At 47.1% G+C, this 14141-nt stretch overlaps 1 protein-coding gene across 1 annotated transcript in view; it reads left to right on the top strand.

Moving 5' to 3' along the window:
• Positions 1-14141, top strand: part of LOXL2 (lysyl oxidase-like 2) — a 98754-nt gene that overhangs the window by 36032 nt on the left and 48581 nt on the right. The window contains exon 3 of the mRNA XM_005864583.2: positions 3932-4107. Coding sequence (XP_005864645.1) covers positions 3932-4107 — 176 coding nt within the window. The remainder of the gene's footprint in view (positions 1-3931; positions 4108-14141) is intronic.

Below are 14141 nucleotides of genomic sequence, written 5' to 3' on the forward strand. Positions count from 1 at the left end.
AAACTGCAGCTCGTGAGCCTCATGCGGCTCTTTGGCTCCTTGAGGGTGGCTCTTCCACAAAATACTGACTTCTGTGCATGGGCTATGAAGTTTCAATCCCACTGTACATGCGCGCCTGCACGTGGTATTTTGTGGAAGAGCCACACTCAAGGGGCCAAAGAGCCTAATGTGGCTGGCGAGCCGCAGTTTGCCGACCACTGCCCTAGGCTGACCCCGAGAGTCAGCTCTATGGAAGAGCTGGGATGCATAGCTGCTCCCCTCTGAGGAGATCCTCCAGGAGGGCTCTGTCACCTACTCCTCTCAAGGTCACGGTGTAGTAAGGAAGCCAGGGAGTCCCCACAGCTCCTGGGTCTTCCAGCCTGGCCTGTCCACAGTCTTTTCTCTCAAAGCGCCTCCAGCCCTGTTAGAAGGTTCTAGAGGGACAGCTGCCCACTGCCCAGTGCAGATCAGTGACAACGCCCGCAGGTGACCAAGTGAGGCCCCGAAGATTCTAACTTGAACAATTTCCATTTCCCTGACAGACCCTGAGAGTCAGCTCTGTAGAAGAGCTGGGATGCGCAGCTGCTCCCCTCTGAGGAGACCCTCCAGGAGGGCTCACTGTCACCTACTCCTCTCAAGGTGACGGAAGATTCTAACTTGAACAATTTCCATTTCCCTGACAGCTCTGGTACTCAAGTAGAAATTCATTTCTGACCTCCCTCTTCCAAATGGTCTGTGGATGTGTTTATACATCTCTTCTGCTTATGTCAGAAGCATTTCTTAGAGTACGTGAGTGGAAAGGGAGAAATGAAGTTTTGCTTCTGATTGATTGGCTTTTGTGTCCAAGGTTTGACCCCCCACCATGTGACCCAAATGCCACCTTCCTAGCAGCTGGTAGATGGCATCTGCTGCACTGAGCCTCGATTTGCCTCCAGTGGGCAGAGCCAGGGCTGGCCACTTTGGAATCAGGACAGTCTAGTTGATGGGCACTAAGTAAACAGGAAAGAAATTGTAATGAATTCAGGCCACACGAGAATACACGCATGGTGATGCTGTCTTGGGCTACAGAGAAGTTTGTATTTCCACCATCTAAGAAAAAAATAACTGGTGAGAATGTGCAAAGAGTAGAATAATTGGGGGTGAATTGAAGCTTCTTAAGAAAGCAGTTCTGCCCGGCCGGTGTGGCTCAGTGGTCAAGCGGTGACCCATGAATCAGGAGGTCACGGTTCGATTCCCGATCAGGGCACATGCCCAGGTGGTGGGTTCGATCCCCCATGTGGGGCGTGCGGGAGGCAGCCGGTCAATGGTTCTCTCTAATCATTGATGTTTTTATCTCTCCCTCTCCCTTCCTCTCTCTGAAATTAATAAAACATTAAAAAAGAAAGAAAGAAAGCAGTTCTTTGAGGTTAAGTTAGTTCCCACGAACACTCCAGGGACTAATTGCAAACATTCCTATGAGAAGTTAAGCAGACCTTGGTGTAAATTTTTTAGCCTTTCACACTGCCTTTAGCCGTGTGCTATCTGGCTCCTCATCCCCTTCGCAAGGGTGGTTCCTCTCATTGCAGACGGGATAAGGGCGCTGTTTCTCTCCACCGCCTCTGTCCCTTCAGCAACTTTGCTTCAGAACGTTCCCGGGAAGAGGCCGAGTCCACCGTGGAGGGTCTTGTCCTTGCTGCTACTTAGCAAGACAAACATTGGTTTGTTGTTGAAACAGCAATCGAGTAGGGAGCATATGTTTCAGTGGAGCTTGATGGCTTGGAAACCAGGCCAAATTGAGAAACCAGTTGGAAAACCTCAGCCCAGATGTTTTCAATAGCTCTTTGTTCCCCTCACTGCGTCCAAAGCACTCCTGTTGGAGCCCTGACCAGCCATCGGTCACAGTGGACACGTTTCATCAGGGCCTCGATGTCAGGAGACTGGCCTGCGTTCTCCCTGACCTTCAGGGCCCCAGGGTCTCCTTGGTTTTCTCATCTCTACAATGGGAGTGTTTTTATCTGCTTCGTCCTGGCATCATGGAAAGAACAGTATTCATTGTTTTTCTGACCTACTGGGAGAAAGGAAAAGGGAGGTTGAAAATGTACTAGGAGCAAGATTATCTCATTGAGTATCCATGGCAACCTATTTGTTGGGTGTCATTGTTTTCACTTTGGAAATGGGGAACAGGCTTGTTTAAGTAGTTGACCGAGTCATGAAGTACCCCAGCCTGAGAGAGAATGGGAAACCCTGTTATCTGACCTCATTATACTATAGCGTTCTACATGGAGCATTAAGAAGAGTGACAGGCTTAGCTGATTTTGTTTCCTTTCATGTTGTAGTGGCACTTATAAAAATCACTATTTGAAACACCCTGTGGCACTTTAAAAATTTTTTATTTTAATTATGGTAAAATACACATAACATTAAAAAACATGCCATCTTGCCCTAGCCAGTTTTCTCAGTGGTTAGAGCATCGGCCTGCACACTGAAATGTCCTGGGTTCAATTCGGTCAAGGGCACATGCCTGGGTTGTGGATTTGATGAGGGGCATGCAGGAGGCAGCCGATCAATGATTCTCATCATTGATGTTTCAATCTCTCTCTCCCTCTCCCTTTCTCTCTGAAATCAATAAAAATATTAAAAACATACATACACACAAACATGCCACCTTGACTAGTTTCCAGTGTACAGTTGGGTAGTGTTAAGCTCATTCACATGGTGGTGCGACCATCTCCAGAACACTTCTTATCTTGGGAAACTGAAACTCTGTCCCCATTGAACAACCACTCCCCATCCCGACTCCTCCAGCCCTGGCAGCCACCACTCTATGTTTGTCTCTATGCATTTTGACTACACGAGGTACCTAGTAAGTGGAAACATGCTGATTTGCCTTTTTTATTTTTTATTTTTTAGAATTTCCTTCCTTTTTAAGGCTGAATAATATTCCCCTGTATGGATATACCACTTCTTGGCTATTGTGAATAATAATGTAAGATACATGGGTGTGCTAATATCTCTTTGAGGCCCTGCTTTCAATTCTTCTGGGACTTGCAGGATCATATAGCAATTCTGTTTTTAATATCTTAAGGAACTACCATGCTCTTTTCCATGGTGAGTGCACCATTTTATGGTTCCACCAATAGTGCACAGGGGTTCCAATTTCTCCACATCCTGTCACCTGACTTCTGAAAAGTAAGGAGGTGGCTCTGTGGGTTAGTCTTGGAGTCAGTGGATGGAAGTTTCAGGCAGTGAGAACACTGAACGGACCAGGGCACCAGGCTCAGGGGGTGGCCTGCAGAGTGAGTTGCCCTCTGAGCCAGAGTTCTGCGTCTGTAAAGTGTGAATAACAAGGTCACCTCATCCTCTTCCTTGAAGTATGGGGAAGTCAGGGGAGGTGACACAAGGAAATGCCTTCAAAGCCTCAAGTGCAGGATGGCTGAGGGGTCACGGTCCAGCCTCTGCTACAGGTGAAGGTGAGTCTGGCTTGCATCATAGTATAACTATCATCATCATCATCATCATCATCATCGCTATCATTTTTCAGTAACTATGGGCCAACAATAAACTAGACATGTGCCATGTATTATGTCTCCTGCCCACACTCCTGCGATTCAAGTGTCTTTATTATCTCCACTTTACTGATGAGGAAAAGGCTTCAACCAAAGCTGAGCCAGAATTCAAATCTAGCTTAGTATCCGAAGTCCCCACTCCTTCCCCTACAACATGTCACATCCGGGCTCAACGCTGATTTCTACCCTGATCATGTTCAATCTACCACATCCCTCTGGCAAGGGAATCCAGATGGTCTAGAACTATGTGCAATATCTTAACATGCTAAACATCAATTGATGACCACACACAGCTTCCCAGATTAGAGAAAAATTCTCTTTCTGTGTACAACTTTGGTGCCCCCCCCCCCAACATTCAAACCTACTTTGACATCGCACTTGGTTTTTCTCTTCTCTGCTTCCTTCAGGGCCCATCTGGTTGGACAATGTCTACTGCACCGGCAAAGAGGCAACCCTCGCAGCCTGCACCTCCAATGGCTGGGGTGTCACCGACTGCAAGCACACAGAGGACGTGGGTGTGGTGTGCAGTGAGAAAAGGATTCCTGGGTTCAAATTCGACAATTCGTTGATCAACCACGTAGAGGCAAGTCGTGTTCTTGAGGACTCCTTCATGTGGATGTTTTCTTTTTCTCTTTTTAATATGTTTTTATTGTTTTCAGAGAGAGGGAGAGAGAGATATATAGAAACATCAGTGATGAGAGAGAATCATTGACCAGCTGCCTCCTGCACACCCCACACTGGGGATTGAGCCTGCAACCCAGGCATGTGCCCTGGGTCGACACTCAACCACTGAGCCACACTGGTTGGGCAGATGTTTCCTTTTCTACATGTAGCTCACTTTTCACTTACTGATTTCAAGAAGTGTGTGAGCACTAAGGAGGGGGACCAAGCCAACGTGATTTGGTGTGGGGGCCGTTGAGGGAGGATTTCTGGAGAAGGGGATGCCATCAGTGGGGAAAGGGCATCAGTGGGGAATGGCTTGGGCAAAGGCACAGAGGCATGGAGGTGTGAACTGGGGATCAGCAGGCCAGTACTGCTCAAGAAAAATGTGAATCTGGGGGTCATGAGAAGTGCAACTGGAAAGGTGGGCATGAAAGGCCTTCTGTGCTATGTTCGGGAGCTTGCCCTTTGGACTAGGGAAATGTATTAGCTATCAGTTGCTACGTAACAAGTTACCACCCAGATTTGGCAGCTTCACACCACAAACTTTTACTATCTCACATAGACCGTAGGGTCGGGAATCCAGGAGTGGCTTAGCTGGTTGATTCTGCTCAGAGTCTCTGATGAGGTTGCAGTCGGGCTGCTGGGGCTGGGAGATCCTCTCCCGAGTTGACTCATGTGGTTGTTGGCAGGCTGTAGTTTCTTTCTGGCTGTCAGCGGGGGCCCTCTGGCCCTCTCCGCAGGCTGCCTAAGTTTCCTTAAGACATGTCTTTCTCCAGAGTGAGTGATTTAAAAGAGAAAGAGAGAGGGAGCAAAACTTAGAAGCCACAGTATTTCCTAAGCTAATCTCGGAAGTGCTACCCCTTCATTTCTGCTGCATTCTGTAAGTCACACAAAACAATTGTGTACAGTGTGGGAGGAGGTTACCCGAGGGAGTGAACGCAGGAGGTGGAGATCGCTGGGGCCATCGTGGAGGGCGGTTACCACAGGGAAGTTGTTCCCAAATGTAGCTGGGGAGCAGAATCACTTTAAAAATGCAGATATTAGGTGATATTTATAATGTTGAAATCTTATGACTCCAAGTTTTCTATCTAAAATTTTAATTCTGTTATATATCATGAAAATTTTATCATGTTATCAAAGATTCTCCAAACCATTATTTTTATTAGTTGCCAAATATTTTATCTTATGAACCTGCTATAATGTAGTTATCCTTTCTTGCATATTGGACATGTATAGATCAGTATACATAGAATTACTATACATATCATTGTTCATAATCTATGATTTCATTTTTTATCATTTCAATAGAATTTTTGACAAGAAGTGGATTTATGGAATCATGGGTTTAAATAGTATGCATATTAAAGTTTCTTGACATTGATAAAAAAAATAGAGAAAACATTTTCTAAACTGTTTGTTCCAGTTGTGTATAAAGGTACAATTCACTGTTTATTAAAATGCAGACCCTGGGGTCTCCCTTCAGGCCCGCTGCATCAGAGCCTCCCACTGTGGGGCCCGGTTATCGTTTCCAGCTCTCGCAGATGACTCTGAGGTTGCCAGCCTGGCCCGAGCCAGCATCTGGGAAAGGCAAGAGGCTCGTGACCCTTCTACATTTATGGCTTCATTTCAGATTTATCTTTTTGACAAGCTCTCCACTTAAACAATGAAATTAGCAGATATATGACCCTTCTTCTATATTTATGGCTTCATTTCAGATTTATCTTTTCGACAAGCTCTCCACTTAAACAATGAAATTAGCAGATATTTATGGCGCTGCTCCTCTGTGCAGGAAATGTGGGGCATAGGGCCAGAGGCGGAGGCAGCCAAAACCTCTTTCTCAAGGAACATGCTGGATGTCATCCCCAAGGGGCAGTGGAGGCTGCATGAGTCCAGGCCAAGGAGCCTGCACTGTGCTTTAACCCCGAGACTAATGCTGAAGAAAGGTGACTTTTGAAATTGCCCTATTTGGGCTTCAGAGGAAGTTCTACCCAGACTGTGGTCTTCATCTTTCTTCTCATGACTCACACGGTCCTGCTCTTTTCTCATATATTCCTAGAGCATGCTGGGAACTTGTCCAAGCCTGAACTGTAGCATGGGAAAGGATCCCTAGCCCTCTCTCAGCTGGCGGGATGAGACCACCTCTCGCCAACATTCTTCAAATGCAATTTTTTTAAGGAATAACTAGAAGAGATTCTTATAGTTGCTGTACTTTATTTAGTGCTCCAGGTACTGATGACAACTTTGCTTTACCATGAAGTCTATGATTTGGGCTTTTCCAGCCCAGTTTCACACTTTTCATCTCCATTCTTCATAATCTCACACAGAATAATTAGCACCACTTATATGTATCCCATCTTTCCAATGAGATTAGAAGCTCCTGGAGGGCATGGGGCTCTATCTAAGTCGCCATTTTATCCAATAGAAATAATGCTAGGTACCTAATGGGAGCAATATTCCCAAATGTTCTTCTTCCCAGGAATGCAAATCAAAGACCATTATCCCCGTAGGTGAAGAGTCTCCCAGGATGAAACATCAAACTAAACAGCAATGAGAAGTACATAGAAGCAACTCATTCTCAACTTGTGGGTCGCGACCATCGGAAAACACATATAGCATATCAGATATTTACATTACGATTCATAACAGTAGCAAAATTACAATTATGAAGTAGCAACGAAAATAATTTTATGGTTAGGGGTCACCACAACATGAGGAACTGTATTAAAGGGTCGCAGCATTAGAAAGGTTGAGAACCACTGCTTTATAGCATTGCCCTGCCTACTAGGAAAGTGAGCTTATTTATAACATCTTTAACGGGCCTCTATTCAGCCTAGAACCTTAGGATAATCCACTTTGATTGTCAAATGAAGATCCAGGCTCTGGGCATAAGAAAGTCACTAATGGTTTGAAGCAAAAGGCCAAAATGTACAAAAAATGATTCTGGAAAAGGATTCTGTGAGTATCACTTCAACAGAGAAGTTTTATTAGCTACCTCTATGGGCACTTCTAATGCTGAGCATTTGAAGGGGAAATGAGGTCATATGAAAATTGGGTAGAATTAATTGGTAGAATAGGTAGATACGTGACTGAAAAAATATGTTGGACAGTACTTTCTCATTCTGGAAGGGTCGAGAATCCATGGTAGGAAAGCTTGGTACCCACCCTTATGCTGGGCATTTGCTGGGTGTCTGCTGTATGCACATCACAGTCTGGGACACCACTAGGGAAGGAAAACTTGGCCCTTGTCCTCCAGCCTTATAATTGGAGAAGGAAAGATGCATGCCTTTGGGGAAACGGGAAGGGGCCTAGATCCTGAATGAATTACAGTAGCTCAGAGAGGACTACCTGGGGGACATCGAGTTGAAGGGCCAGATGACTTCCACCACCTTTCAAACTCTGCACTTTCCTAGAAGGCCTCCCTCTTACCATCTACAAATCGAGCCAGACTGGTTTTCGGGAGCCAGACTGGTTCCTGTGAGACAGATGATTGGTTCCCACGAGCCAGACTGGGGGCTTTCATGTCCAGCCCCAGACACTGAGGAAGTTTTCAACTGATGGGCAGTGCCCTGTACCTCTTCCCTGTGGTGTCTGATGAAAGTAGGTCATGAAAGGGCCCAGATCTCAGGATGTCTGAGGAGAGCCTTTGAGAGTTGCCAGAGAATTCTTCCATCCAGGATTTCGTGGCTAAAGCCTGTGCTTCCTGGCAGAACTGGCCCGATGGGCAGGGAGCCGCCCAGACCACCTAAGGGGATTTCTGTGAGCTTCTGGGAAGCTTCTCTGAAATACCTCATGTAATAGCCTGTCAGGAGCTGAAGTCACGGAGTCACTTCTCTTGGCTTAAAGAAATGTCTCTTATTAATGTTGTGGACGAGAGGATGAGATAGAGGTTTGCTGGGCATGCCAGTGGGTGGAGACACGGTGTGCTGACTAATGGTACCCAGGACAGCTGCTGAGTGGCCAGTGTGAACACAGTGGATGGGCTCTATGATGTCTCCCAGGGCTCCTCTCCTGCCTCTCCATCATGTATCAGAAATTTAATCAGTAAAATGAGTACTGATCAAATTCATTTTAGACAGAAAACCATGAAGGGTTGTGGGAATAGAACATTATGGAATGAGGTGCAGAAAAACCTCAGTAGGTTGAAATAATAGGCCCTAAAACATATTAGGGATGAATAGAAGGTCCTATATCAAGGTTAAGAGGGGTGGAGGGCGGGGAGGGCGATCAGCCACAGAGCAAAAGCTATGGCAAGTGACTGAAAAGTATTCATTATATTTCAAATATCCCTGAAGGGGGTTGGGTTGGTTGACTAACAGCTCAGTATAAGCCACAGCGATGATATGGCAGCTAAAAAATGTGAATATAAACCCATACGTAAAAGAAGAGTTATTTCCCTAAAGTCTTTGCATTCTGGACCAAGAAATGAGTGCAGGGTTCAGTTCTGGGGCCATCTCTTAACTAGGTCACCCAGAGGAGGGACCAGCAGGATGGGGATAGGTCTGGAAACTGTTTCATATGAGAAAATGAAGATATTGGATCAAGAAAAGCAATCTGGTGGTGGGGGCCATGGTGGCTCTCTTCAAACATTTGTAGTGTTATCCTAGAGGCAATGCTTATAATGCTTGTATTAACTCCCAGAATTAAGATGGATGGGAAGGTAATGGGATGTACATTTCAGCTCAGCATCAAAATTCTGTCACACTGAGGGCTGTCCGTTTGCAGTGGGTGATGTTGCCCTGTTAGTGGTGAGCTCCTTGTCGCTGGAGTGATTCAAACAGGAATTGGATGGCCTCTGACCAGGAAAATTGCAGCTAAATTTCTATACTGGGGAGGAAACAGGATAAGGCATTTTAAGATTGCCAAGTTTTAAGATCCCTTGTTACTCCACACTTACGAAAATGCACCCACCCAGCCCACACAGCAGGCACCCACAGCTGGTTATTGGCAGTGTCTACCATTGTGTGAATTAATCTCTCTCTCTCTCTCTCACACACACACACACACACACACACACACACACACACACACACACACGGGATGCTGGTAGTGTGTGTGCTTGCCTCTCTCCCTGCCTCTTCTCTGGCTCCTCACATCCTTGGTCTTGAAAGTAGGAGCAGACTTCTTGTCCTCACTCTTCTACAACAAAGTATAAGAGCTAAAGTCCTCTCTCAATTTCCTGCAGTTAGGGAACCATACATTCAAAAGTGGGGAAAAAATGTGGCCAAGAGTGGAGTGTGGTCAAAGTGAGGGGTCAGTTAAGGCTTTCTCTGTGTCTTGGAACCCCAGGTGTAAATGACTGGACTAGTCCAATGAATGAGGTGCGGACATCCCATCCCTTCACAGCCTCACTCTGCAGAGGTGTAGCCAGCTCTAGAATATCCATCCTCCTTGACCTCTTGAGGGTGGGGGCAGATCACAGACCGTGAGAGATGACCCTCACAGGCGTGGGCCTTCTCAGGAACACACTGGAATTTCTGAAGCAGAGAGTGGAAGAAAACTGTGCATCAGTCCAGACCAAGTTCATCCCACTCTGGGATGCCAGAGGCATGAGTCACTAAGCCGTGAGGCCCAGCTGATGGAATTTCACTCAATGAGCTAACTGCTTCCAGTGGACTCCTGCATCTGCTTGGGGCATCCCGGTGGCCCCTTGACACTTCATAAATTTCCTTCTAAAGCCGGGAAAGAGCACACCTTCTTTGTGTGAATGACCCCACCAAGGGAGAGTTCATAGGTGTGGACCCTGAGCTACCTGTTGGCCAGCAGCTAGGACACTGGGCAAGCCCATTCTCTTCTTTAAGATGAGCGGGTTGAGCCGAAACCGGTTTGGCTCAGTGGATAGAGCGTCGGCCTGCGGACTCAAGGGTCCCAGGTTTGATTCCGGTCAAGGGCATGTGCCTGGGTTGCGGGCACATCCCCAGTGGGGGATGTGCAGGAGGCAGCTGATCGGTGTTTCTCTCTCATCGATGTTTCTGACTCTCTATCTCTCTCCCTTCCTCTCTGTAAAAAATCAATAAAAATATATTAAAAAAAAAAAAAAAAAAAGATGAGCGTGTTGAACCCAATCCTTTTAGCTAATCCAGAGTGGCAATGATTACAATGTCAGAACAACACAGCATGCACTCATCATTTACAAGATATTTTTAAATATTCTTAAGGGGTAGCGGGGGGCGGGGGGGAATCAGATGCCTTTGTAAAAGTGCTTGCAGACTATGGAGTTAGTCCTACAACTGATTAACCAGCCTGGGTTCATTTCATCCAGAAAATTAGCCAGGCAAAGTCTCAGCTCTCCCTTTTCTGTCACCTCTTCCTATGTATTCTAAGTTTTAGACCCCAGAGCTGCAGGCAGGACATGTGGGTTGTGGTCCAAGTGGAGCCTGAGGCTTGCAGCCGTATGTCTGGAGCAGCTAACCCTTCAGAGGTCTCTGGACACCTCGCTGTAAAACAGCCTTTTCACAGGGACAATGAGTCTCAAACCTTAAAACCACAAAATCTTGCCAAGAGGTAAGCAGGAGCGAAAAATAAAAGGGGAAGACTGTTGGTTCCAAGGGAACAGATCTGTTTTAAACCTAGAAAACAGAGCCCCAACAATTACAAATCCAGATGCCCTCTGCGCAAACCTCTCGCTGTTTTGTGCATTGCTAAGTCATGTGCTCATAGAAAGGCTTGTGTCTGGGGCCACGTGTGGTTAGATCAGGAACAGTCGGGTCTTTTCCTTTTCTCTACCTCCCACCTCACCTTCTTCCTGACCCACTTTTTATAGGCTCCTTTGCAAAAGCAGTTAGGTTACCGGAACTGATTGGAAATCTCTAGGCTGTCGGACTTAGGTGTGGCCTCTCCCCCGATGGCCCCAGAGACCCAGTTTCTCTTTTGTGACAGCAGACAGCCCAGAGGCCAACAGCGGGATGAGGAGGACAGAGCTGGGAGAAGCGGGTGCTCTGCCCTCCACTCTCTCACATCCTTCTGGAAGGGCCTGAGACCTGAAAAAGCTTTTTCTTCTCTTAACCACAGGGACTGAAGCTGTTGCAAAAATTTGATTCCAGGAGTCCAGGTTTTTATTAGTCACAGACAGCTACCAAATGCTTCAACTGTGGGTGTTTTTTTCTTAGCAGTAGCCTTATCTCACCAACATCTGAGGCATCTGGGGTGGAGGCCTGGGGCCCAAATGGGAGGAATCAACTCTAAAAGGTCCCAGCACCCCCAACCAGAGTTCTGTTCTCCCACCAGAGAGATGGCGCAACAGGTTGCACTGGGGGTTTAGGGGAGAAAGGGAGGCTGTGTTCATCTCTGTGCAGCTGAGAAGGTGGTGGTCCCTCCAGGCCTAAATATAGACCTGCTTCCCCCAATGGCCACAGGATAGCTGGACGGCCTCCCTCTGTGGCAGGAGGAGAAATGGTAACAAGTGGGCAGTGTGAGCCGGCCTCTCCAGCAGGGCGGTGAAATCCCCGGTCCTGCTGACTGTCGGGCCGTCCTGGGCCTGGTCTCCCGCTCACAGGGAGAGGATGTGTGAGAGCCTGTCCCTGCTAACATTCCACGGTGCTGTTTGCCCAGGGCCTCCGTGAGGCCAGGCATGCCAGCCACCACAAGGGACACAAGAGAAGTAGTTCTAAGGTGACCTATTTTCCCAACTAAAAATAGGTCACGGCATCTGAAAAGCAAAAGGGCATTTATGCAGCTAACACGAAATGTTTGAAAGTACGCACATCCTGGTGAGTCTGGGAACTTGGTTGGTGGCCAGGGCACATGCAACCCTTTCCAAAGCATAAATGCGATTATCATTGTTTGTGAGGTGAAATAAGTGAATAAGTAGCATTATAAATTGTTTTAGATGGAATAAGTGAATGAATGAACAGTGTAGCACTTTGAGCAGCGTGGGGTGGATGGTAAGGTGCATGGCAGTTTGGAAAGGGCAGGGTTAATGGGGAAAGAACGGTAGGGATGCTCTGTGGAAGGAGTGGGGCTGAGGTGGGTGGGTGGACGCCTCTGTCGGTGGTCTTCGGATATGATGAGGGCAGGCTGGTAGTGTCCAGTCTGGCTCTGCAATGGGCCCCAGCGGTCCATTTGAGTCACCTTAGTCATGCTGGAGGGGTCAGTGCCAAGGAATTTACCCGCCCCATCCCCACGAGGCTATTGGTAAGGCAGCTGGATGCTGTATCTGTTTGTTCATTCATTCATTCATTGAGCATAGACCCAATGCTAGGCCCTGGGAATAAAGGATTAATGAAATGAATGGACAGTCTTGTCCTGATGGACTGTCCTGCTTAGTAGTGGAGGAAGATGATTTCACAGATCATTACTTTGTTACCATGGTGATGATTGCTATGAGAAACATCAGATATCCCACCTGGGAGTGTGGCGGACTGTTGGGCCTGGCCCAAGACTTGCCTGGTCTGTGGCCTCAGCCCTCCTGCTGGGTCAGAGGGACTGGCTGCTGGAGCAGGTGTCCTGCCAGCTTCCTGCAGACAGCAGGGCTTGCCTGTTCTCAAAGAAGCAGCCTCTGTTACCTACCCCAGTGCTTCGGGTCGGAAAATGAAACAGAGCACTCGGTTTTCCAGCAGCGCTGCAAAGCTCATGATTTATAGGAGGAGGGCCCAGACACACTGCGGCTTTTTCCTCTGGTAGCTCAGCATGACCTCAGCTCTCCACACCACCCCAGGCCCGCCCCGCTCCCCTCCCCCCACATCCCCACCAGGCTCCATCACAGAGCTGAGGAACAGACACCCTGGCCATGCTGCCCCTCTCCCCTCTCCTCTGTCCGACACAAGTCACAGGCTGAGAATGTTACAGGCAGTTCTTACTTCGAATCCCCGATTTGATCATCAAAGGGGATAATTACCGTGCAGCCAGACCCTTCTAATACAACGTGCCTCCGACGCTTTACAAATTTACACTTAGCTAAACCATCTAAAGCAGGAGTCCTCAAACTTTTTAAACAGGGGGCCAGTTCACTGTCCCTCAGACCATTGGAGGGCCGGACTATAGTTTAAAAAAAAACTATGAACAAATTCCTATGCACACTGCACATATCTTATTTTGAAGTAAAAAAAAAAAAAAACGGGAACAAATACAATATTTGTATTTGCATGTGGCCCACGGGCCGTAGTTTGAGGGCCCCTGGTCTAAAGTGTGCTGACAGTCAGATCCGCTTTCAATTCAGTTCAATAACTATTTATTCGCATCAGATTTTGAGTGCGGGGGGGGGGGGGGGGGGGAAGGAGGTGTTAAGTAGCCCAGATGACAAGAGAACACATGGATAAAGGACAAACATTCTTGTTCATCTATTAAATCACACAAGCAGTACTTATGCTATGAAGAAGGGAAGCAAATGCTTCGCTGTTTATGTTGCATTAAACAAAGAATAAAGGGAGTCTTTATTAAATTTTTGGCTTGGGAGCCTGAAGTTTCTAGCTAAACCGAATTCCTGTAATTGGATTTTTAGAAATTATTATTGGGTCATTCCAAAAATATTTGAGGACCCACTATGTGTCTGGCAGAAGGAGCCGTGGGTAATACAAAAATGAAGGTGGCACAGTCCTGTCCTTGAGGGACTCACCGTCCAATGAGGCAGCAAACACACGTGGACAGATAAAGAGCAGCATAAGATAGAATAAGCAAGGATCAAAGGAGCAACTCAGAAAGCAAATGCTAGAGGGATGAAGGAGAAATCAGATCCTCGAGGATGAGATATTCGGCTGAGGGGGCTGCGTGCAGGAGGTGGTGCTTTCTGCCCTTTGTCAGGAGTGACAGCAAGACTTGCCTAATTGGTTGACCTGTCTCAGGGCCTTGAACAGTGCTGGATGTCATAGTGCTCAACCCAAAAGAAATTTTAAAAAATATTTTTATTGATTTCAGAGAGGAAGGGAGAGGGAGAAAGAGGTGGAAACATCAATTGTTAGGGTCCAGCCCCAGCAGGTCCAGGGGTTCCCCAAGGTGTGGACAGAGTCAGCGAAGAAGGAA

This window comes from Myotis brandtii, unplaced genomic scaffold (genome assembly GCF_000412655.1).
Source record: "Myotis brandtii unplaced genomic scaffold, ASM41265v1 scaffold19, whole genome shotgun sequence".
In the NCBI taxonomy this organism is placed as follows: domain Eukaryota; kingdom Metazoa; phylum Chordata; class Mammalia; order Chiroptera; family Vespertilionidae; genus Myotis; species Myotis brandtii.